At 40.3% G+C, this 26916-nt stretch overlaps 1 protein-coding gene across 14 annotated transcripts in view; it reads right to left on the bottom strand.

Annotated features, from left to right (window-relative positions):
* LOC120424112 (unconventional myosin-XVIIIa) overlaps positions 1-26916 on the bottom strand; it is a 108011-nt gene that overhangs the window by 55245 nt on the left and 25850 nt on the right. For 13 of the 14 annotated variants that reach the window (XR_005606325.2, XR_005606326.2, XR_005606327.2 and 10 more), the window contains exons 7-10: positions 15480-15854; positions 15231-15417; positions 13497-15166; positions 13239-13427 (exon numbers count right to left, since the gene is read on the bottom strand). Coding sequence is in view for 11 of the 14 variants with exons in the window: in XM_039588148.2 (XP_039444082.1) it covers positions 13239-13427; positions 13497-15166; positions 15231-15417; positions 15480-15854 (2421 nt within the window). In the remaining 3 variants the exon portion in view is untranslated. Of the gene's footprint in view, positions 1-13238; positions 13428-13496; positions 15167-15230; positions 15418-15479; positions 15855-19825; positions 20909-26916 lie in introns of those variants that run through there. The other variant, XM_039588142.2, reaches the window with a different exon arrangement.

Here is a 26916-nt window from a genome sequence, read left to right on the forward strand (position 1 = left end):
AACGTACGAATTTGAACACTTTGTTCGTGGTTCCCAATTTCATGAACGGGTGTTCACGATTTTGGTAACTCTTTTTTCTCCGTGTACCCATAATCAGATAAAACTAAATACTTTTGATTATTTACTGCTGTGCTCAAAACCTCCAATACCCAACATTTTTAAAAGAGCTTTGGATAATCAAATTTTGAAAAAAGATTAATTTGATGCATTCTTGGGGTAAGTCAATCAAAACATGGCAATGCAAAAGTTACAGCTTAATTTTGGGAATTTAAGTTGTTGGGCCTTGTATGATCCACCAGGCCAGAAAGGGCTTACAAAACATGAACACATTTTTCAGGGTTATGGGAAAGAATTATCCATCACAAGCATCAATCGAAAGGATGTTAAAAGCATGCATCCGTTCAATAATTGTTTCACGCGTCAAAGGGTAACTTAAGAAATAATTGTTTCACGCGTCAACAGGTAACTTTAGCAATTTTTAATGCTAGATTAAAAAAATGATTGCTAGTAATTTTAAGTCAATCAAATTTTAAATATATCAACATATTTAGAAAAGTGAAATAAATCTCAATCAATAGTAGTCCCAAAATAGAAACAACTACCTTATTTGAGCTGAAAGAGAAGATCTCTTCGGCGTGGCCTTAGCCATCAACGACCCAATGTTGAACAATATTTCTGTGTTGGTGATTCTCGATTGACCGCATGTTTATCTAAAGTGCAGTTTTGAGATTAATCGAGAGTCGATTATTATGAATATTTATATGTAATAAAAAGTACTTAAATTAACAGAGTTTTTAAAAATTCTAAACATCGCTGCAAATTTCAAAAAAAGTCAAGTGACGCAATTGGAGACATGATAGACATATTTAATTCATTTTACGTTGAATTTACGGTAGTCTTTCCAACCACCTGGTTAACCTCCATTTATTTGTCTTCTCCTTTGACATAAAATGATCATTGATAGACGCAACAAGAAAATAACTCAATTCTTGCTGTCAACACATGTGTATACATTAGGGTGCCCAGAAAAAATGACTGCTCCACAAGCGGAAAACGTTTTTGCCTTTCTTACTAAAGAAAGGTATAGGTTTTACTTTATTTTGGGTTACTTTAAGCATCTGTGCAAATTTTGAGCGAAATTGGTTGAAATTAACCCATTGATACCCGAGCATAAAGCTGGTGAAAAAAAATGTTTTTCATACAATAATGACTTTATTTAAATCGCTAATAACTTTTCAGGATCATTTTTACAGCTTTGGTCTGCTCTACAAAGTTGTAGGGCATTAAATTTTCAATAAGATTCTCACTTTTAGGAATATTTGGATGGAAGTAGCGCACCGTGCAGACCAAACCGTAAAAAAGTCGAGTTTTCCAAACATTTTTTTCAATTTTTCCCATACAAACTTCACCTTCGATCAATGGGTATATATTTACCGATTTTGCTCATGTTTAGCCCAGAGTCCTTAAATAGCTCAAAGAACAATATTCAGCTTGTGGAGCGAGGTTTTGAGAAAAAGTCCCATATTCTGGGCATCCTAGTATACATGCGACATTTTTAACAAAAAATCTAAAACTGATTCAGTAGAAACAAAATAAATGTTCTAAACAGTGCGATTTGCGCCGGCAAACCACGCTTAAATCGCACAAAATCCAAAAAGATCACCCATAAGCCTAGTATGCGTTCAACAGGGCACCCCACAATGTAATGCGATGAAAACGCTAAACCACGAGAGCCGGAAAACGAAAATTGAAACGAAATTAACGTAATTATCGGGGAGATTCATTCGCTTTGGCTATAGCTAGGCTCTAGCACGATTGTTCTCAGAGCCTAAAACACACGCCAACCGACGTAAAGGCTCGTTTCGAGGAAAAGGGGCAAAACTGGATTAGAAGAAGCTCTCACAGGAAGAGAGTAGAACCCAAACCCGGATAATGATGTTCTACATTTTGGTGAACTATACACTCGGTGGAAGCACAACTCCGACGAACAGAGTCAATCATGTTTGTGTTTTTTTTGTCTTTTCCCTACTTTAATCCACGGCGTTGCACAGGTCGACGGTCCACGGTCATTGCCAAGTGGATACACGTTGGGGAACACAATTTGTTTCCGGTAGAGTCCGAATACAATAGTTTTGTTCAAAGAAGTAAGAAATATAGTCCTGCACTAAACTTTTTAACAAATATTTTGCGAAATTCTCAATGTTTAGGGTGCGAAGCACACTTAAATGTTTTCAAGACAACAACAGCAACAGGGATCTTAACATAAGCATTTGTGCAAATCGAAGAAAAGCTTTTCACTATTGATAATGTTCACAAACTATTCCTTCACTTGTTTCTGCAATGTTGTTACAGATTTCCATTTTATTTTAATACACATTCAACTAGTTATGAAATTCAACGAATTATTCAACAAATTCACTGATGCTTAAATTCACAACTGATTAATCAAATCTATCTTTTGATTTACACCACTCTGGAGATGCTTCAATTCACTAATGTTGCACAAACCGCGCGCGAACGACACCGGAAACGACTTTAGTATTTGCAGCGGGCAAACACTCACCGACCGCGGGAGACAAAATTTTAATTTTTCCCCAAACGCATGAGAATAGTAGCGGCGCAAGTGGCACGTTAAGCAGACGATTTAAAACTGAAACATATCAGTCAGCAGCAACGAAGCCCACAATTCACAAGCTGAGAAGGAATACACAAAACCTATACACAAACCACTTCTCCGGTGTTTAAACTTCCAAGTCCAAGTCCACGCTGTGTGATGTTGTTTTTTATTATTTTTATTATTTTCCTTCTACACACATTATGCTTGCAAGCACACACAGAAACTCGGAAAGAGTTGAGAAAAAGGTGTGTAGAAAGAAGCAGAAACAAAAACCGAGCCTGTAAACTGTAAAGCCAAGCACAATACAAACAAAACCATCAAAGCCTCAGCGCGTTGTCTCGCCAAGTCAGCTCCGGCGGTCGAATACCTGGCCAAAGAAAAACCACACACACACACACACACACACACACACACACAACATCCGAACCCAGCGAATCCAGCGAAAAAGCTTCGCGAGTACTACCAGTCAGCGGATACAAAACCCTTTTTCAGAGAAATCAAAAGAGAGAAAGAGATGAGAACCAGATATAAAGTCCCGTGCATGATCGGGCTCTGTACGCGGGTCGTAACCGCAAGACAGTCCCATAAACATGGAGAGTTTGCTTTTACAAGCAAGCAATAAAACAACAGCGTCTTCGTTAATACCTTGTTGGGATTGCAGCACTAAATTGGCTGTTGTTCAGCAAGTTGGGACTAAGGGCAACATGGCTGCAGTGGAGTTTCACTTAATTGATTGAATAATAAAAATCTAAGTACAACGATCTATCCCAAGTAACATTTTTTTCCAGGAGTTCTACAAGAGCTCTTCAAGATAGCTACAGCATAGCAATTTGAACCGCGGTAGGATAAAATTCTCTTCAAAACTTCTTGAGAAGTTTGGAAGAGTACTTGAAGAGAGTTTTATCCTACCGCGGTCCACACTGCTATGCTGTAGCTATCTTGAAGAGCTCTTGTAGAACTCCTGGAAAAAATGTTACTTGGGATTTCACATCAAAGAACTGTAAATTATTAACGATACAATAACAGTAATGAATGTTAAAAATCTACATTTCGAGCCATGGTTTCGTCTAATCTAATCTAATCTAATCTAATCTAATCAGACCCTAGCGCAGCCAATCTTTCGAAGGGATCCGGGAGAGTGCCTTAGGTTAGATGACGCCTAGCACTCTTCTTGTCATTTATTAACATTTGTAGTGCGCCATTGCATCGGAATGCATTGAAACATCGCAAGCGTTAAAGCGGCCAGGCCTACTGCGTAAAGCCGTATCGCAGAGATGACTCGTAATTGGGTTGAGTTTGAGCACTGAGTGTTCGAACAGCAACACAATTCTGAATCGACAGGGGACACACCACCATACGCTCCGAGATTTGGTTGTATTCGTTGGGGAAAGGTTTGGTACTCCGGGATGGGGTTTCGCCTTGTAAGCGTGAGTTCGATTCTCGTGCCGGGATAATGAATTCAAAAAAAATGTAAAAAAAACTAAATTGATACATAAACATAAATTAGAATTAAATGATGATCGATAAACCAATTACGTAAAATAGCTACTTTCTACATAACGAAGATAGGGGAAAAAATGCAAGAACTCAGAAAAAAATGTCTGGTCTAAGAAAGCCAGTAAGATATTGACGAATTGTACAGACAGTTAATGTTTCATACAACTGCAATATTTTCGTCGAAACTGATCAAACCACCTTGAATTAGATCACGTTTGCGTGGAACTGAACCAACTTAAATGCAAACATTGTTTTGAACAACTAGTTGGTTCAAATCGATCAATCGAAACTCATGTTTCGCACTAAAAGGAATTTCTTCGGAGAAAAGAAATTTTAACCATGTAGCTCACCTGTAAGGGCAAAATAGATAAACGTACCAACCTACATGGGAGGAGAAATTATGTTCACTAATGCAGCAGTAATGCAATGAATGCTCAGTCAGTGTGGTTAGAAATAACTTTGCATACAATTGGCAATTGGCATCCACTGCTGCCTTAGCACGTGCTAGGCTTGCGGACATGACGAGTGTTTTTGTTTGTGTTTGGTATTATGAGTGTTGCGATGCACTCGCGGAACCATTGGCTCAACTCTTCAATACCTCGCTTGCAACTGGAGTTTTCCCGTGTTGCTGGAAGAAGTCCTTTGTTTTCCCAGTCCACAAGAAGGGCCCAAAACGTGATGTCCGGAACTATCGCGGAATTGCTGCCCTCTGCGCAGTCAGCAAACTGTTCGAAGTAATCGTGCTGGATTTCATTAAGTTCAACTGCTGTGACTATGTCGCCCTGGAACAGCACGGCTTCATGGCGAAACGTTCCACCAACTCTAACTTGGTCTCCTACTCGTCCTTCATTCTTCGAACCATGCAGCAACGGAAGCAGATCGATGCCATCTATACGGACCTATCAGCGGCTTTCGACAAGCTGAACCACCGCATTGCTGTTGCGAAACTGGAACGCCTAGGTTTCGGCGGGCCCATGCTCGATTGGCTACGCTCCTATCTCACTGGCCGTGAAATGAGCGTTAAAATCGGTGACGTGATTTCCGCTGCTTTCTCTGTTTTTTCAGGCATTCCGCAAGGAAGCCATCTGGGCCCTCTGATCTTCCTCCTCTACATGAACGACGTGCATCATCTTTTGGCTGTCACAAACTGTCGTATGCGGATGATATCAAACTGTTCACCGTTGTCGAGAATGATACCGACTGCCAGTTTCTTCAGGAGCAGCTCGACATGTTCGCCAACTGGTGCTCCGAAAACAGGATGGTTCTGAACGCTTCCAAGTGCTCGGTTATCTCTTTCACACGCAAGCGCAACACAATGTCTTTCCACTACACACTTTCAAACACCACCATACCTAGGACCTCCTGTGTGAAAGATTTAGGTGTGATGCTGGATAGCAAAATGACGTTTGCTGACCACATTACGTATACAGTCTCCAAGGCTTCCAAAACTCTTGGCTTCATCTTTAGGATAGCTAAAAACTTCCGGGATTTAGGCTGTCTCAAAGCTCTTTATTGTTCGTTGGTCCGCTCTACTTTAGAGTACTGTTGTATTGTTTGGGCTCCCTTCTACCAGAACGCGATTCAACGCGTGGAGTCGGTCCAGCGGAAGTTCGTTAAGTACGCGCAACGTCACATTATCTGGCCTGATCCCGCCAATCCACCGAGTTACGCAGAGCGCTGTAAAATGCTTAATCTCGAACTTCTTACAGTAAGGCGTGACGTTTCCAAGGCGACCTTCGTTGCAGATCTCCTTCGATCGTCCATCGATTGTCCTGCCGTTTTGCAACTGGTAAACATAAACACTCGCCCTCGCGTACTCCGCAATCACTCGTTCTTGACTGTCCACAGGGCTCTCACAAACTATGGGCAGAACGAACCGGTTTCAAGTATGTGTCGTGTTTTTAACTTGTGCTCAGATCTGTTTGACTTTGACATCTCCCGTGACACAATCAAAAAACGATTCCTTAATCACCTGAAATCCCATCCCTAACCTGACGATACACACGTAGATTTTAGAACTGTGATATTTTTGACATAGGACTATGTCTCTACTTACTATATTGGGGGGCCAGTTCAGAAATTCGATCCAAAGCGTCACTTTTAAGCGTTAAAAAAGGGGACATTTTGAGCGCTTATATCTTTTTTCCCTGTGAATCAATCCAGACGGTTGGACCACCAATCGAAAGAGGAAGACTTCAGCTATCTTTTAACTACATAGATAGTTTGACTAAACATAGTTAAAGCACTTAAAACATGCAATCAAAATGAGTAATTTTTCAGTACAAATCGGACAGATGACCAATCAGAGCAAGCGTATGCATTCGAGACCGCGCCCCTTTTGTGCCGTTCTCCGGCTGTGCCGCTATTTAAGCAGAAAATTTCGCAAAAGCAAGTCACTTTGGAACGAGCACTCGAACTGTGCACGTCGGGCTGGCACGGAGCAGCAGCAGCAGCGGCCAATAGAAGAAGAGAACCAGCAACCAGAAGGAAGAACCACCGGCAGCAGAAGGAGGAAATTCGAGCGAAGCGGACGGCGTGGAAGTCGCTATGATGCGGCGGTTCTCATGAAAAATGGCCATTTCGACAGTAGTGGCCAAAACCTGGAGTGGCCGGTGATCTCAAAGCAGGTTCCCCCGGGGCCCGGGGGAACTTTTACAGAACCATAAGAGTTGTGGCAATATGGGTGTCAAAATTCATGGTTTTTGATACTGAATATGAAAATGGCCATTTCGACAGTGTTGGCCACAACCTGGAGTGGCCGGTGCCATCAAAGAAGGTTCCCCCGGGTCCCGGAGGGCCTTTTACAGAACCATACGAGTTGTTGCAATATTGGTGTCAAAATTCATGGTTTTTGATACTGAACATGAAAATTGACATTTCGACAGTGTTGGCCACAACCTGGAGTGGTGATCTCAAAGCAGGTTCCCCCGGGGCCTGGGGGGACATTTACAGAACCATACGAGTTGCTGCAATATGGGTATCAAAATTCATGGTTGTTGATACTGTACATGAAAATTGACATTCCGACAGTAGTGGCCACAACCTGGAGTGGCCGGTGCCCTCGAAGCAGGTTCCCCCGGAGCCCGGAGGGTCTTTTACAGAACCATACGAGTTGTGGCAATATGGGTATCAAAATTCATGGTTTTTGATACTGAACATGATAATGGCCATTTCGACAGTGTTGGCCACAACCTGGAGTGGTGATCTCAAAGCAGGTTCCCCCGGGGCCTGGGGGGACATTTACAGAACCATACGAGTTGCTGCAATATGGGTATCAAAATTCATGGTTGTTGATACTGTACATGAAAATTGACATTCCGACAGTAGTGGCCACAACCTGGAGTGGCCGGTGCCCTCGAAGCAGGTTCCCCCGGAGCCCGGAGGGTCTTTTACAGAACCATACGAGTTGTGGCAATATGGGTATCAAAATTCATGGTTTTTGATACTGAACATGATAATGGCCATTTCGACAGTGTTGGCCACAACCTGGAGTGGCCGGTGCCATCAAAGAAGGTTCCCCCGGGGCCCGGAGGGCCTTTTACAGAACCATACGAGTTGTTGCAATATTGGTGTCAAAATTCATGGTTTTTGATACTGAACATGAAAATTGACATTTCGACCGCAGTGGCCACAACCTAGAGTTGCCGGTGCCATCATGGAAGGTTCACCTTGGGAGAACATTTATGACAATTTTGCCGACAAATCTACGAAACAAAATAAAATAATCTTGTTCCAGATTTCACTAGCAATACAAAAACTCATTCAAATTGTTTGGTCCTATGTCTTTCGGTTATGTCTCTGACATACCATCTTGAACTTTTTTTTTTAATTTATTGAGTTAGTTTTAAGAGTGACCCCGTCTTGTATCATTTGAGTTTTGTGTACTTGTTGATGCGATAAGATGAGGTGGTTTTGTGCCTTTTTGAGAAAGTGTCCTTTATCGATAACCAGACACAGCTCAAGGGGGCTTTTGTCCACCTCCAATAAAGAAAAGAAAAGAAAATGACTAGTGGATACTTTCTCGCTCGAGCAAAAGCAATCGTTGTTAAAAAAAACTTTAAAAGAGAGGTTGTAAAAGCTGTTAAATACCCAATGGGCGCTGAAAAATATTTGTTAATTCCTCTGCCACATTACACCATTACATTTTAAAACAGTTAACATTGTAGATAACAGTTTTCTGAACAAATTTCATAAATAAGTATCAGCTTTGGTTCAATATTAGCAGAGATATTCCCAATTTCCTAAAATAAATAGTGACTTTCTCCAAAATTTCTTGATTTAATTCTCTTTCACATGATGAACACTGCCTACTCTGATAATTTTTATGATGATAATATTTTATTGAAACATAAAATTTGTAATAAGTTTTGACGAAATTCATGAAAATTATTCTATAACATTCATTTAAAAACTTAGTAGGCAGTGCCGATTATGCGAAAGGGAATTAAAATCGAGTTTTTCACCAATGTGTAACAGGTCGTATCGAGGTGCTCCGATTTGGATGAAACTTTCAGCGTTTGTTTGTATATACATGAGATGAACTCATGCCAAATATGAGCCCTCTACGACAAAGGGAAGTGGGGTAAAACGGGCTTTGAAGTTTGAGGTAAACTGAGAACGGCGCGACACAAAATTTTGCAAAATTTTACCACATACGAACATCACTCGACCTCCACGGAATTTATTTTCTCAAAATTCGAGGGTTTGAGATAGACGAGTTCTGTCAAGGTGAATCGATAGAGCGTCGAAAATCGATGCAGTGTGAATTTTTGGCGATTTTTCCGATTGAAATTCATGCTGTATCGTCTTATTTACGAAGATGGAAATGACGTCCAGCCTTAAAGTAAAACCTATACCTTTCTTTAGTAAGAAAGGCAAAAAACATAGAAAATTTTAAAATTGCTCGCATTTCCGTAAAACTTCATCATTTCCAACTATCTTAGATGCATTCGAAAGGTCTTTTGAAGAACTTCAAAATGTGCCATAGACATCCAGGATTGGTTTGACTTTTTCTCATAGCTTTTGAAAATAACTGTTAAAAATGGATTTTTTTAAAACCTTAATATCTTTTTGCAACAGCCTGCAACATCCATACTCCCATAGGTCGAAAGATAGGTAATTTTATGGACTATAAGCCTACGGTATTAACTTTTTGGCCAATCGCAGTTTTTCTCATAGATTTTCGATTTTTCTATAACAAACTTTTTACACCGTTAGTTTTTTCCCTGTAGGCTTCCATAGCGGCTTTTTTTGGTCTCAATTTTGTCATATTCGGAATTCTCGGAAAGTTCACTTTAGTTAGAAGTATTGGAGTTGTAAATTTGATTGAAAAAATGCCATTCAGAATTAATTAAAATATTTTTCAACAATTTGTTGGATTAGGGGTAAAACAGGTTTTCGCCTACTTGATACAGCATTTGACGTATTGACCACAGAGTAAATAAGATCTATTTCTTTTTTCAAAAATGTTTTATTCAATTATTTTTTAAATCAAATTTACAACTTCAATACTTCTAACTAACGTGAAATTTTCCGAGGATTCCGAATGTGACAAAATTGAGACCAAAAAGTGCCGCTATGGAAGCCTACAAGGCAAAAACTAACGTTGTAAAAAGTTTGTTATAGAAAAATCGAAAAACTATGAGAAAAACTGCGATTGGACAAAAAGTTATTATCGCAGGCTTATATTCCATGAAATTCCCTAACTTTTGACCTATGGGAGTATGGCTGTTGCAAAAAGATATTAAGGTTTTAAAAAAAATCCATTTTTAACAGTTATTTGCAAAAGCTTTGAGAAAAAGGTGCAGGTGGTTATGTTACACATGACCAGTATGACAAAGAACTTTGCAAGATGATTGTTGTAATTTTCGATTAGAATGTCCGGTCCAAAATTCCCCCCTCATAATTAACGTCCTATCGAACTAAGAGGACGGAAATGGCAAGTGGAGCTGAAATAGAAATCGAGGTGAAATCAAATGACTTTCCTTCACCACTCGAAAGTTATCAAGATGCGGGAATGTTTTTGCAAGGCTGCAAGGCAATTTGAACAGCTGACATTAAAACTGTTCTTTATAGGGCTTTAATTGATTACGAGATAGTTATTCTAAATTTCCAGAAACCGATTTTCGCAGCGGCACAAAAAAAATGTGCATCGCAGTAATCTATTTATTACTTCCTGCCTAATAAGCAAATTATTTTAACTGCTTAACTTCAGATAATGGCCAAACGCAACTTTTTATGTCCAGTATCAAAAACCATAAAGTTTGATACCCATATTGCCCCAACTCTTACGGTCCGGCAAATGTCCCCCCATCGGAACATCCGCGGGGCCTCCGGCCACGCCAGTCCAGGTGATCGACTCCCGCGACTGGAATGTCTTAGCTGGTCCTTGCCTCCAAGCCATCTGCTCCCGGACCTCCAGGCCGTCTGCTACCGGGCCACCAGGCCATCTGCTTCTGATGTGTTCTCGTCGACGTCCAGCAATAGAATGAATTTTCGGGACCGTCCGAGCCGCGTTTTGACTGATTGGGAAACGTTCTTTCATTCAACCAGCGTGCACCATAAAAGAGGGGAAATTTGCCGAGAGGGAAATTCGTCACGTAACGTTTTCGCTTCGCGAAAATTTTGGATTGACACCACGTATAGAAACCTTAGGTCAAAGTTCTTTGTCAAAAGTTAAACCAATCCTGAATGTCGATGGCTCATTTTGAAATGCCTCAAAAGACCTTTCGAATGCATCTAAGATAGTTGGAAATGATGGAGTTTTACTGAAATGCGAGCAATTTTAAGATTTTTTATGTTTTTTGGACCTCAAATTTCAATGACCGTTTTACCCCACTTCCTTTTGTCGTAGAGGGCTCATATTTGGCATGAGTTCATCTCATGTATAGACAAACAAATGCTGAAAGTTTCATCTAAATCGATACGACCTGTTACACATTGGTGAAAAACTCGCTCCTAAATAAAAAAAAATTGGAGAAAGTCACTATTTATTTTAGGAAATTGGGCATATCTCTGCTAATATTGAACCGAAACTGATGCTTTTTTTTTTTGTTATGGATTTTTTCAGCACGAGTCGTACATTTATCCAACGAAGTTCACCGAGTTGGATAAATACGAAGAGTGCTGAAAAAATCAAGTTTTGCAACGAGTTCCATACAATATTTTTTGCAATTCCAAAAAACTTACACTGAGTGAAATTTTATGTCAAATTTTCATGTATTTTGTCAATAAATCGTTTAAATCAAAAAAAAATGAAAAGTGTTACTTTTCGAAACAAGTGCTGAAAAGTTTAACTTTTTTTTAGTGGAGGCCAAATATTGGTCAAATATAGTTGGTTAGAGTTCTCAAAACATATTCATAAGAAATTTGAGTGATATCAATATGAATCGGCGAACGAGAACCCGTGAGAAAGTGGTAGAAAGATCTCGAAATGATTGAAAAAAGTGGTTGCGGTGTGGCCAGAGAAGTTGGACGGAGTGTGGATCGACGCGTGAGAACCTACGAGAAGTAGTAGAAGTTTCGGGAATTCATTGAAATAGAGATTCGCGTCGTCGTTAGTGAGTCTAATTTCTGCATACGAGCCGGTTGTTCGCGGTCTGGTCGGGAAAAATCGTGAAGTTTTTTTTTCATTGAGAGGTCGGGTGCTGTGTAGCAGCACCATTTGATATTTTCGTGATATTCGTGATATTATAGTATGAACTGCACGTCGTCGAATAAAACGTCAATTATAATTACATTTTTTTCTGATAGCTCGTTGCCGATAGCATCGTTGCTCGGATGGCCCGCCGGCGGTAAGAAGTTAAAAAAATACGCGATTGAGGAATTGATAAGACCTTCTATTAGTGTCGCAGCTCGGAAGGCAACGATTGAATCCTGATCTATTTTAAATTGAACGTCACCGAATAATACGTCAAAAAAAATTTCATTTCGTTCAGCCCATAGCGCTACTGCTCGGTTGGTACGTGTTCGATTATTTTTTTTAAATAATCAATTATTTATCTTTTCGTAGCCGGCTGCCTAAGGTTTAAAATTTTCAACCGATAATCAAAATGCTTATGGTCACATCACTGCCACTCGTGAATCCTGACCTCATACCCATTTACTAACCCCCTCAAAACTCATGTGATACTTTGTCGGAGATGCAGTCGATTGGGCGGTTTTTATCACTCAAGTATCGCACTAACATTCCCATCCACTTCCCCGTGACCCTACCACTGGTCGTGGCCAGCGCCGATATTGATCAGCATGATAGGGGCCTTTGAGAAGTTGCGAAGCGAGGAAAGATAGCTCCCAGTCATCTTTCACGGCTAGTGAATGTAACTTCTGGAGGTCCTGGTCAATAACGGAGTAAGCAACCTATGCTTATTCTTATGCTTATGCCCATTGAAGGGACCGTCGAGAGCGGGAGTATCAAATTATAGAACGAAAAATCAAAGCATACTACTTGAAGGGACTAAAAAATTTATTGAAAGCTGGAACAATATTGATATCGAGGAGATCGACAGTCAGAGAGTCGACTGTAGCTCAAATTACTGGTTGAAAGCAAATGTTTAAAATTGTGATCCAGAAATAGAAAATTCCACGATGATTCTACGTCCGAGGAACGGAACAAACAATCAACTATTTCGATGATTTTTCCCTTACAAGCTTCAACGGTTTAGAAGGAAGGGTTCCCATGATCAGATTGAGCTTGAATTTAGAGTTTAGCCTAGTGACGGGTCTATCTTTGATTCAAAAGGTAGCTCAGGGTGGTACCCGCATATAGACCACCCTAATGGTTGTGATTCCCGGTACCCTTGAAACAATTCATGGTGGCAAACAATGGAAGCCATTCTAGTACATTGAAGAAAGAACATAAGGCATGATCAGAAAGCAGCTTTATGGAGTGATTCTTATGGAAAATTTGGTGTGTTAAAATTTTTAAGAATATTGAAACCTTTTTTCATAGATTTAGTACAAACGAAAGCATAAGACATTAAATATTGTTTTGGCGAAATACAATCAAGAATTAATTTTAACAGAATCATTCATAGAAATTCTTGGACAATCTTGGAAAAACAGTTTTTTGCTACACAACAGAACAAGGACCAATTTATAAAATCAAAATAAAACTGGCACCTACCTGACTTGGTCCAATCCGGTACACGGACGGATCAATCTCGTTGTGGTTCAGAATGTTCTCGACGGTAATCTCGCCGAACGTTCCGTCCGCAAGCAGCCCGAAACGGCGCGTAAACTCCGACAGCGGAACACTGACCGGAAAGCCTAGTCGATGCAGGCGGGCAAAGTCTAGGATTTGCGAACCTCGCAGCTGAAAACATAGTTTTTTTTTGTTAGTTATGTGATTTGTTTTAGGTTATTGTGAGTGCTCGGTGTTTACCTGGCTTCTCAGCAGGGGAACATTCACGATGTCGTCGTTTTGCAATGCTTTGGTATTCAGGTTCATATAGTTCGTCGTACCGGCATTGTGCAGCAACAGGTAACAGTGCACAAAGTGCGTGCCGGTACGTCTGAGTGTGTCGATGATACCGTCAACGGTAAACTTGACCTGCAACATGACCGAGTTGCGCTTGATGCCCGCAGAAGTGAAGGATCGCCGTATGCTGGATACGCGCCTAAGCGATTGCGTGCCTTCGGTTCCCACGATCGAGCCAAAGTAAACGGTTCCACCGCTACGGGCGAATCCGGTGGTGAAGAGACTGCTAATCTCCGTCTTGGTACTGTCTTGGAGGACGCTGATTGCACACTTGGTCGACGGGTGCTCGTGGCTTCCCTTCAGCCAACCGGATGAGCTGTAGAGTACGGGGTTGGTTCCTTGCATGTGTTGAAGAATAAACTGTCGGGTTCCAGCTCCTCGTCGAACTAGGGTTTGGCTTTCACGATCTCCGTAGGAAGAAAACAGACGTTCCAGAAATGTGTCGTCATTAGAATTTGGATACATCGTTTCTTCGTCGAGCATCCAAAGAAGACCTCGTTTGTCTTGATCGCGTAGATTATTCTGGGAAGTTCGCACGACATGGCTTTGGGGTGCTTTATCGAGAAGGTTAACAAGTGGTCCTGGATTAGAATCGTGGCTAAAACCGGCGTTTATTTCAACCAATTCCTGTGCGTATCGATTTCGTGGAGCGACTAGCGTTACGTGATGGAAAAGCAGCTGTAATCGTTCTTGCAGATAGTTGTGTCTCAGATCCGACAAGGAAGCTCCAGTTTGCTGTCCGCAACTGGCCGGGTTCTGGAAGCCAGGCGTATCAATGAGAAGGATTGAAGCTATCGTGTTGCTGGTAGTGCTAATGGCTTTGTTGACCAGGGCTATGGCAGCTGCCACAACTTCAGAGTACAAACCAATCACGAATCCTTCCAAACTATCCAAAGCCGCTGCGGCCAAGTCCTGCTGCTCCGAGGTTGGCGACGCGCCAGATTTGGTTGGTGAAGCTGGATTCGACTTGGAAGTTGCATTCGAGAATGCAGCCGTCGTTAGGTCGTCCATCGAAATGCCAAGCAGGTTAGAAGCTTTCCTTGCTGCTGATGGATTGGCAAACTGAATCCGGGCAGTAGAACCTGTTCCGACAATTGAACAATTTGCACTGCCCAGGTGGAATATCGCTGCCAGCACAAACCAAAGTGCTTTGACGGACGATGGATCCACGTTAAGTACGCTGAATGCTTGCTGTAAGCGAGCAAAATCTAGCGAAGCGTTCTGTTTCTCTTCCAACTTTGATGGAAGTGTGACAAACAGGTTGCCTTCGTCAAAGTTTATATTATCCAGGTAGAGTTCCTTCTGTAGGTGGCCTTCAGCCCCGGCCAACAGCCTTCCAAAGACGTGAAACGTGTGATGGTCATTGCTGGTGCGTCTCCCCGCGCGGGACTTTTCCAACAGCAGTATCTGTATCGACGCGGACGCAATCTGGCCACAGTGGTCAAAGTCCAGGCTTAAAATCTGCGTGAACCGTGTCGCGTTCGTGTTGAGACACGTCTTTGCGTTGCCAAACGCCTCCAGGATCGTGTTCATGGCACTCACCCGCTCTGCCGTCAGTATTTTGTTAGCCGATCCTAAAATGAACAATAAATTGGTGCTTGAAACGTGCCCCTTTAATTCTTGCTAGCCCCAACTAACCTGCTGCTAAGGCCAAGTAGTACAGGGCGTGCTTAAAGCTGGTGGTTTTGCCCGATCCGGAACGGCCCATAAAAACAAGACTTTGGTCGCGACGCGTTTCCAGCATTGTCCGGTACGCGGTCTGGGCCAGCGAAAAGACATGCGGTGGCATATCTTCCGTTTTACATCCGCGGAACATTGACACGACCTAAAATACAACAAAACATTTTAAGATATGTATAGAGGCATGACTTGTGGGGTAGACCATACCTTCTCCGAGTAGAGCGAAAGCGGTGCCATCGGATTGACCACCATGAGTACCGGACCAGCCCGCGTGTGGATCAGATTGCTCGCGTAGCGTTGCCGCAGAACGTGCAGTACGGATGCCTCGTTCAGGTGCCTCAGCTGGCAGATGTCCTCCACCAGATCGAGCGATTCCGGGTTCGCCTTTTCAACGTCGTCGTCGTCCACGCTCAAATTTTCGCCATTGTGCTCGAGCTGAACCAGCGTTTTGCCCGGGTCGGAAATAATACTTTGGGGCAATTTGGAGGCCGCCGTAAAACCTCCTCGGTGGATGAGCCACACCTTTTCGCCAGACTCGTGACCATTTTCCTGGTCTTCGTTGCATTGAAAATTGGACTTGATCTGGAAGATGGAAAAAATTACATCGCATTACTAAAAGCTTTTTTGTTCTGTTCATGGAAATCCAAAACTCAAAATAAACAGCTATTTCCGAGCGAAAATAGCACAATATTATGTTTCATGCCGGAAAATTAAAGATTCCATGTCGCGCAGCTCGCTACTTTTATGCATCGAGGCATTTTCCATAAAAATAGCTCAAATAGGTTACGCCGCATCAACAAACGTACGCAACAGCTGGCCCCGTGCGATGACGGACCATTCCCAGAGTCCCAGTCTTGTAAATGTGACTAAGAACCAGAAAAGTGCATGAACTCTCCGTGCTCGCAGTCCGCACGGTTTCAACTATTGCAGCAGCAGCACATACGCAACGTACGTACACGTAAACAGGAATACGGAAAATATTTAAATAAATTAAATTATCTGTGTCTGTCGTCGTCGTCTGCGGCCGGTTAAAGAGCGTACAGAGAACGCATCATAGGCCACATCAATGCAGCAAACAATGATTCATGTTCTGTTTGAGGTGCGGAGTTGTAGAAGAACTGAGATAAATTTTGAATAAATGAAGCTCGGATCAAAAACAAATCTAAAGAGCAATTCATTATACATAATAAACACCTATCTACTATCCACAACATTAAATTATTTGTCATAAAACTTGTAAAATGGGATTACATATTGATTGACGAAACATCATCTCAGTGGGAGAGGTGACTATTTTATTGAACGTTGTTCTTCCAGCCGCACATGGAAATATCACCTTCTAAGCAGAAGAATGCAACGATATAGCGCTTTGGGCAGTTGTTGCAAATGGCAATCGGGTAATTACCAGCTAGCTAGCTAGTGCACAAGTAAATTATATCTGAGAAACCCGCGAGGAAACTATCAAAATACTGCAAAGAACTGCACACTGCTCCATCGTGAAACTCAATGGGATGATTGTGTTGAGGCTCATAATTTTCAAAATCACGACAATCTCGTCTCGGTGTTTTACCGATTGATTGATATGCCGACACCAAGACAGTTTATTCGCGTTTGTGGGACGCAAAGCCAAGTTAAAGATATTAAAATGTGGAAGATTATTCCCATTGATCCAATTTCATAACCTCAATTCCAATAAATTAAAAAAGGGGTCCTTCTCAAACTATTTATTTTGGTAAAGAAAAAAAATGTTACTTAACTCATCATAAGGCGGTTGGTGCCTTCCTCACAATAATATACTTTTGAAAGAGTTGTCAGATTTTCAATCTATTTTAGTCATTGGAAATGTATTTTGATTACGCATCCAACGATGGGTCGCACGATTTTTCTGTACCGAGCTCCAGGGTGCTCTAAACTTCAATGTTATATAGATCAAAACATGCACAATCAAGCTCATATTTGTGATTTGGGCTCAGTACGCCCATCGGAACCAGCCCCTGAATGCCCGCTGAAAAGTCATTTTGGTTACATCCTAATATAATAGTACACAAATTAGAACTAAGGAAAAATATGTACAATAGAAAAATGACTCGCATGTAGCATTGTCTACAAAAGTTTATTAGTCAAATTCAATTCAATTCAATAAGTTATAAAAAAAACTATTGTTAAGGTGTTGATTCCCTTGTGGACCACCAATCAGTGAGGTATTCCTCGCTATTAGCTCCTGAAAAGTGCTAAAAAGTGCAAAAATGCCTCACGACAAGAAAAAGAGGCGGTCCTCTCCAGCAGGATCGGCAGATTTGAAGAAGCTTAAGAATGTTTAAGCGCTACCTGCAAAGCCAGACAGTTTGAGCAAGGACGCTCGAAATTCGTCTGGAAACCAGTTCGCTACCCTCCCTGTGGACGTGAGCGAGAAGGAAGAATTTGAACGACGGGAAAAGTTGCCACCCATTTTTGTGAAAACTACGTCATCGGATTCGGTGCGAAAGTGTCTGACCGGGTTTATCAAATCTGGTGCTTTACGAGCTTCCATTCGCTTGTGTGCTGATGGACTCAAAATTCTGCTACCTGCCAGAAAGGATTACAACTACGTTCGGGATTTCCTGAACAACACTAAGATCGAATACTACAGCCATGACGATCCAGGTAAACGCCCCATGAAACAGGTCCTCCGAGGCCTGTACGACATGGATGTGAATGTGTTGAAAGAAGAGCTCAAATCTCTGAAGTTGAACGTGATCGAAGTCTTCAAGATGACGAGCTGATCACGATACTTGATGTTGTGCAAGGACATCAAGTATCGTGATCAACTGTACCTGGTTCATCTCAAGAAAGGATCGACAACGCCGTCTGAGCTGAAGGCAGTTTGGGCAATTTTCAACATCATCGTGACTTGGGAACGTTATCGTCCAGTGCACCGTTCGAACTGCTTGCAGTTTGGGCATGGTGGAAGGAACTGTTTCATCAAGAGTCGTGGTGCAACCTGCGGAGGTGAGCACAAAACTCAAGCTTGCGAAACAATCATCGAGAACATCGAAGCGAAATGCTTCAATTGCGGCAGCGACCATTCTACCAAGAATCGAAGCTGCCCAAAACGAGCTGAGTTTGTAAAAATTCGGCAGCAAGCGATGACGAGGCACCAACCAAATCGTCGCAAAACACCACCAACTTTCACGGACGTGGATTTTCCTGCTTTGGCGTCGCCAGGAGCGGGATCTGCTCGAGTGGTTCCAAATCTGCAGCCATTGCCGTTGAATCAGCGGCCAAAAGTTGCAGAGAATACAACACCTCCAGGTTTCAGTCAGCAACCGAAGGAAAACCAACCAGTATCAACGGGCGAAGGCAGTAGTGACCTGTTTTCACCACAAGAACTTCTGAACATTTTCATCGAGATGACAACAACACTGCGTGGTTGCAAAACTCGTGCGGAACATGTAAGAACGCTTGGAGAAATTTATCTTAAAATACAGTTCGTAGTTTACTCGTTCTAATGATTTTCAATATTTCAATGAATTTACTATTTTAGTTTTAAGTTAGGATTAATTGTTAAAGTTATTTTTTTTTCTTTTATACTCAAATGTATTCGATTCAATGCAAAAATGTAAAACAATTTGAAGTAAATAAATAAATGTGAACAGTTAATAATAAAACGAAAAATACAACAAAGATGAAGAGCATTAAGCCATACCACTTAGAATGTAAATGAAATGTAATTATTATAAGAAAGTTCAATAAAGACATATTAAATTTCAAAAAAAAATGTTAAGGTGACGATTTTTATGATTGACATGAGTTTGCGTTCGATGATATAAATTTCGCTTCCCTGACAATATATTGACAAAATTTCTTCTACAAAATGTTTAGAATAGTTCCCGACTCATGCTGATACTTTTTGGTAACGATTTTCTTATTCTTTGTAAATTCATGAAAATATTTATTAAACAATGATTGTCAAGTATAAATTTTGGGACCCATATGGTTTAGAACGAAATTTCAGATACAGAGCATTGCTAGAGTTTTTTTTTTTTTTTTTTGAAGGGTCATATAAGGCTGATGCAAATAGTTTAAAAGTGTTTGTCCCTCGGCTCTGACCGGGGTCGAGGGGGGACAAAAAAAAAATAAAAAATATATAAAAATATAAACAATGAAATAACAAGCCATAGTTTTAAACAAGGGAATGCATTTTAAATAACTTTCAGGTGATAGCACTAAAATTTGCATTGAAATTTGGAAGTTTTTTGAAAAAATATGTTTATCCCCTTGATTTTCAGCCCGATTTGAAAGGGGGAGACAAAAACTTTAAATAAAATTTGTACCAACCTAAGCTATTGTGTTTCATATGTTTATAGGACCTTTTCAAATAAAACTCTAGATTTTATAGTGATGATCAATTTTCACTGAAAATGATCAATGGCCTTAAAAAGTTCAAAAAATCTAGGTTATCAACTCTGCAAAATCTAGCTTTGTTTTCAACCACACAAGCCAAGATGTGGGTTTGTCCCCATACCATTGATTTACCCTTCAACATATTTTGTATGAAACACATTTCAATTTACCTTTGAGGAAATTAATTTATCAAAAGTCTTGTAGACTCCACCGCCGGGTTTGACGCTGAACGAGTGCTCCCACACACTCCTCCACTGCACGCTGTTGAGCCGGTTGCGGAAAGAATTTCTCAGGGCTCGACTAAACCCTGCGCCGTTGGCGTTGACTGTAGTGACTACTGCTGCTGCTGCTGCTGTTGTTGTTGTTGTCCCCGTCCCCGACCCCGCCCCGGTTGCGTTCCCGTTGGTGCGTTCCAGGGGAGGAGCAGCAGCAGCAGAAGCCGGGATCAGATTTGATCTGCCATTCATGTGTTGGTGGTTGTTGTTGTTGTTGTTGTGGTGTACAGAGTCAGCTGGATTACTGGAACGCCTCTGCACAACGGATCTCATGAGCATTCCGTTCGATTTGCTACCGCTGCCGGTTGAGGTGACCCCATTGCTACTGCCCACCGTCGTTGAGCAGGTCAGGTGTTGTAGTTTGTAACGGGCGGTCAACAAGGGCGATCCCGGACTATCGCTGGGTCGTCGGTTATGCAGGTGAAAACTTTGACTATGTTGCAGCCTGTTGTGGTGCTGTTTTGGCGGTTGTGGCTGTGGTGGCAGTTCTTGCTTCTTCCCATCCGAAGACGATTTGTCACTCTTGTCCCCATCGCTGTAGAGGCGACCTCGGACCTTGAGTCGTTTAGATTTGTGGGTAATTTCTTCCGGCGACGGAATGTTATCGGTCGTTTTCCGCCGAAAGGAGGGCACCAGTCGTAGCTTTCGTGCAGCCGGTTTCACTTCATTCGATGTTTGTCGGTCGGTAGAATTTTGCTGGGAAATCTCCGAACTCGTGTCACTGATCGTGTCTGAGCTGAAACTGCCCTTCCGAAAGGAACGATCCGTGACCGGTGTGTGTTTTAGCGTTTTCAACGTGCCACAAGCGTGCGCCTTGCCGGTACATCCTCGATGGATTTCCTTCTTCACCGGCGTAAGTACAGACGTTGTTATTACTGGGCCACTGCCATAGGACGAGCGCAGAGATTGCTCAAAACTGCGCTGGAACTGGTGCATCGACATGTTGACTTCCTTTTTTTTTGCAATCACGCACTTTTCACGTCGCTTTTCTTGCACTTCATTTTACTATTTACATTTTTTTTAATGGAACACTCATCTAAACGAAATTGAAGACTTCCTATATTTTTTTCAAAAGTGGATTTTGCGCATGATTTGTATTGTGGTGCTTTTAAATTAAAATGGGTTTCTCGGATGTAACGGTCGAGTAGTGAGCGTTCAAGCGAAGCCCGGCTCAACTAAACGACCGACTAAGCGCACGAGTGCGGGGGCTAAGTCTGGTTGGTTGGTCAGTTGATTTTGAATTTCATAATCCATCGCTGGCCATCGTTCCAGCAGTTGTTGTGGTTTTGGCCAGAGTTGTTTGAACTCGATCGACGATGATGGGCGAGCAATTGTGGGTTTGGCAGGCAACAAATAGTGGGTACAGACAGAGCTCTGCGGCGAATCGATCGTAATTTGCAGTTTTGATATCATCGGAGATGAAGTGGCATGATGGCTAAAAAATGAATTCGCAACAAACAACAACAACAAGTGGCAACCAGCAGCGATGTGCGGTGGTACTGAGCCGAAAAAAAGTGAGCGGGAGTTTCGCGAAAGTGATTGCGATTCAAGCAATGTTATGGAAGCAAAAATTCACGCAAATGAACACACAATTTATGCAATCGCATGTCTTTGAAACAGATTATTGAACCTTTTTGTGCATAAATCTACACAGAAAAAAAAAATCATGGTAATATTACATCTGGGAAGGGGTACATCTTTTATGTCAGAAAAAAGGTGTAATTTTACCTCTGAAAATGCTTAATTTTACCACTTTTCTGGTGTAATGTCACTTTTTCAGTCTAAATTGAGGTAAAATTATATCATAAAAGAGGTAATATTCAACCTTCCAAAATTTAAGCTTCCAAATTTACACAATTTTTTTCTGTGTAGTTTTTATTTGCCAATTCAAGACTCGACCAGTAAAAGTTGTTTGACTGAATGTTTCGCCAATTGATGAGCAATTTAATCAAATTCTTTAATTAAATGAATATAATTAAAGCCCGCATTTTTGAATCTATCGTTCTCCAGAGCAAGCCTCTTCACAGCCGGACAAAGCCCATTCCAACAATGAAAATGAGAACACAGCATTTTCGGCAGTGGCTTAGCTCTTTTCTCTCTGATTTATGCGCGCTTTGCAGTGGCCTACAAAGTGTGAAAATCAGTATTCATTCTAACTGTTTCGCTTTCACACAGAACGTTCATTGGTGGGTGGTGGGTGCATGCATGGGGCAATTGGGGCTAACTGTAGAGCATGTGAGAGTCAAAGATTACCGCCACCTCGGTTCGGCTGGAGGTTGCCACGCCGCCGCCAGACCTAATTAATAATCAAACAGCTATACGTTACCCCTCTTGGGGCAAAAGCCGGGCTAATTATAGATCAGTAATGTCGGCTAGAAGATACGGTTTTTGCCTCTTTGGAATCATACGCGAGAAGTAATAGAGTTTTTATTCTCTGAGAAGTGTAGTAAGCACCTCCAGTTAGAGTTCTTGCTAGAGGAGAAGCAATCAATTCTAATTGATTTGATCTGATCTGTACTTGGATATTGGGTAAATCGTGACCCATTTGACAGTTGCTGAGCAAGTATAATTCAAGCCCCGGAAAAAATTTTGTTGAAAAAAGATGAAAAAAAAAATTGTTTGAAACTTCACTTTTTATGCTATACTTTTTTCATGTTTTTATGCCAAATAGGACCAACATCTGATTGTTAAATTTAACAGTTGAACTTTTCAGCACTTGTTTTGAAAAGTAACACTTTTCATCATTTTTTGATTTAAACGATTTATTGGCAAAATACATGAAAATTTGACGTAAAATTTCACTCAATGTGTGTTTTTTGGAATTGCAAAAAATGTTGCAAAAAGAGATTTTTTTCAGCACGAGTCGTACATTTATCCAACGAGGTTCACCGAGTTGGATAAATACGAAGAGTGCTGAAAAATTCAAGTTTTGCAACGAGTTCCATACAACATTTTTTGCAATTCCAAAAAACACACACTGAGTGAAATTTTATATCATATTTTCATGTATTTTGTCAATAAATCGTTGAAATCAAAAAAATGTTGAAAAGTGTTACTTTTCGAAACAAGTGCTGAAAAGTTCAATTTTTCATTTGAATGCTGAAAAGTAGAATTTTTACAAAAGTATGACCTTAATATTAAATTCTCCTACGTGTGTTTTTAAATATGAAAAAAAAAACAAATGACCGTATTCATAAACCACGCGGAAACTTCAAGAAAGCGAGGTTTTGAGATCATCCATGTTCAATAAAAAAGATTTTTTTTTTGTATCGGACAATTTTCAGCAAAGCACAATTTTCCAAAACGGTATCCACGTGGTAAGGATTGCACAACACCGAAATGATCAATGTATCAAATCGACCCTGTCGTGCTATCTTGTCGTTTGTCGCTTTTTGACGTTCCGAGAAAAATGCGTGTTAGTGTTTGACCTTGAATAAACGAAAAATAGAGCTCGCTATGTAAACAATAACAATCACGTTATATTTTGTTGACCATTCTGTGCATTGTCCTGAAATTTGTTTGAATTTGGTTGCTGAGGTCCCGAGTTATAATTACAATCGTTTACGGTAGTCGGGCATGTACGTGTGTCAAACGCATTCTGATCTGAAACCTCTTTGGCCAGTTGTCTCACTTACAGCAATTTTCAGAGTGTGTCAAGTTAGCACGAGACAAAATTTTTCGGTTTTTATTGAATATCTCAGAATTGAAATCGAGTTTTGGGCAATGTGAGCTGCACAAAACGGCTTTCTTAATTCAATTTGGCCCAAAATCGACGTACGACAAGTTAGCTCGAATGCGACGAAATGAGAAAAATAGGCAAATGAATTAAGCGGCACGCAGCTATTTAGATTTGTTCATTAGAAATAAGGGAGCGTTCTTTTATTACGTAACGCAAAATTTGGGATTTGGGAGAAACTCAAGTGGAGCTGGAATAAAACGCTCGTAAAAATCTCGGAATTTTTTGAACGTTCAATTGTGGACATGATACTTCATTGATCGCCACTTCCCCGAACCCGGTCAGGCGGGTATGCCGCGCGCGCGGTTCTGGGCAACGGGCATACCCGCCTGACCGGGTTCGGGGAAATGGCGTTCGGGGAAATGGCCGTTCGGGGATATGGTCATTCGGGAAAATGATTTTCGGGGATGTGGAAAATTAGGGGAAGTGGCCATTCGGGAAAATGGTTTTTAGGGGAAGTCGCCATTCGGGGATGTGGCCATTCGGGGAAATGGATTGTTCGGGGAAATGATTTTCGGGCAAATGACATTTCGGGAAAGTGTCTTTTCGGAGATGTGGCATTCGGGGAAATGTCTTTTCGGGAATGTGGGTTTCGGGGAAATGTCATAGATTCGATTATTTGACATAAAATTCCATTCAAGAAGCGTTTTTCGGAATTACAGAAATATGTTCTTTTAACGTAGAAGTTTATGTTCACAGTTAAGTTTTAGAAAAAAAATACGTTCTTATTTTCATAATTCTGAAACCCAAAATTAGTATTTTTCGAAAATTCAAACTAAGGCATAAAACAACCTAATCTTAAACCACCCTAATTTTCAACACCTCCTTAGACACTATTTTTTCGGATAAAATCACTATGCATAATGTTGCAAAATGAAATCCCAAATAGTAGTTTATGCAACAAGTTGCAGAACGAAGCACGTGTCGAACATTTATCCAAAAAGGTTAACCTAGTTGGATGAATACGACGGGTGCTGAAAAAAAAAGTTTTGAAACGAGTTCCATACACCATTATTTGTAATACCGAAAATCACCCTTTGAACCGGATTATAAGTCAAATGTCCAAAGATTTAGTCAAGGGGTTTCCAGCATCGTGTCAGACTGGTCACTAATCCGGAATTACTTGGAATTTGAGCAAGTAATTCAGTAATTCCAGATTTATTGAGTAATTCCAGAGTAATCCTGGTAATTCTTAATATATCCCAGTAATCCTGGTAATTCCATGATTCTTTTTTTTTGTGAAAACATTCTTCGGAAAATAATAAAATAATAGAAAACAACTGTTGAAAAGATAATTTCGATAAACCTTTTATGATTCTATTAAATGCCTCTTAATTTTCATGTAAGAAACCAGCCAGTACGGGATCATTCGGATTTTAAGTAAGTAATTCAGTAATTCCAGAATTACTTCGCAATTCTGCAGTAATTCCTGTAATTCTGGAATTACCTAGTAATTCCGTAGTAATACGTGTAATTCCATAGTTACTCAGTAATTCGTGCATTTCACATCAATTCAACACAGAAAAAAAGTTGAATTTTGGAATGTTGAAAATTTGGTTGGTTGAATATTACCTCTTTTTTTAGTAATAATACATTTAAATGTGTAAAAATGTGAACCTGATGAATATTCATCAAAAACTGATGAAAATTCATCATTTTCTGAAGTAAAATTAATCATTTTTTTATGACACAAGATCTGTCACCATTTCCTGTTGAATATTACCATATTTTTTTCTGTGAAGTAACTACTAGTAATTCTTTAAAGGTAAATTGGTAGAATGCTTTTCCTTGATGCCTTTTATGGTTGTAAGAAGTACAGAGCGGATTGAGAATGTCCGCTAATTCGGATGTTCTCTAATTCAAATGTATTCGGATGAAAAAACACTCAAACGTCAAAATCAGTTGTCAAACTGATGTTGTTATTTACCCCATTATTCGATGATTTCCAAGTCCAATTTTCCCGGGTTTTGAGTTTCCCGGAAAACGGAAAAAAATATTTTTTAATTTTTTGAAAACGTCGTAAAATCTATGTTATCTTTAAATTTGTTATGTTTTTCATGCCTTAAAATCATACTATTAGCTCAATATTATTATTACCAATCTTAACAAGGATAGCACTTTTAGATAGTTTTAAAGCCAAAATCGCCAAAATCAGTTGTCACACTGATGTTGATGGTTACCCAATTTTTCGATGATTTCGAAGCAGGACGTCTAATTTTGCCAGGTTTTGAGTTTCCGGGAAAACGGGGAATATATTTATATATTCCCGGGAAGTTTTTGAAAAAGTCATAATATCTATGTTTTCTTTTTATTTGCTATGTTTTTCAAGCTTTAAATTTATAGAATTAGCTCAATACTATTGATATCAATCCAAACAAGGATAGCAGTTTTTTGATAACTTAAACAAATTTTTGTTGTTCTTTGTTGTGCTTTGAATTTTATGTGCACAACATTTCTAATTCAAATTAAATAAGTATCTTATATTTTTTTTATTTATTTATATATGACATGAATAAAACAGCTTAAAAAAATGGTTTAAGATGGCTAAAAAACAAAAATGACTACAAATAAAATGATACCAATTAATGTAAAATTTTAGAAAAGTTTAAACTTATAAATTGTAATACTTATGTAATTCCCAGATCAAATAATGTTTTTGTTTGATTCCGAGAATTCTCCGTACAACATATAAAAATCCCGGGAATTTTTTCCCGGGTTGGACGCACTATTGCCAAGCACATGGTTTTGTGCGTTTGACAGCTGTCATTCGATCCAATTCCAAAGATTTTTCTCAATATGCTGGAAGCTAGGCAGTAATTCCAAGTTATTGTTATAAATTTGAGCAATTCTGCGTGGTTTCTGGAAATCCGAAATAATTCTCGGAAATCATAGTAATTCGTGATATATTGTCAGTAATCCTGGTAATTCCATTTAGACTGGTCAGTAATCCTTGATGCTGGAAACCCCTTGGATTTAGTAAATGAATCGTAAAAATCAAAAAAAAATTGAAATGTATTATTTTTCCAAACTAGTGCTGAAAAGTTCAACTAGAACATTTCAGTATTTGTTTTGAAATTGTTGAAATTGTTGAATTTGTTTACTATTCGATTCTGTTATTTTTGGTAGAGAAAAAAGTAGGCTGTTTCGTCGTTTGAGAATGACAGGGAAAGTATGTAGTTTCACGACGGATTTTTTTTTGCCGGAATTTTTTTTTGCCTTTTTTTGGGCCGTTGAACTTAAACATTACCCC

This window comes from Culex pipiens, chromosome 2, assembly GCF_016801865.2.
Source record: "Culex pipiens pallens isolate TS chromosome 2, TS_CPP_V2, whole genome shotgun sequence".
In the NCBI taxonomy this organism is placed as follows: domain Eukaryota; kingdom Metazoa; phylum Arthropoda; class Insecta; order Diptera; family Culicidae; genus Culex; species Culex pipiens.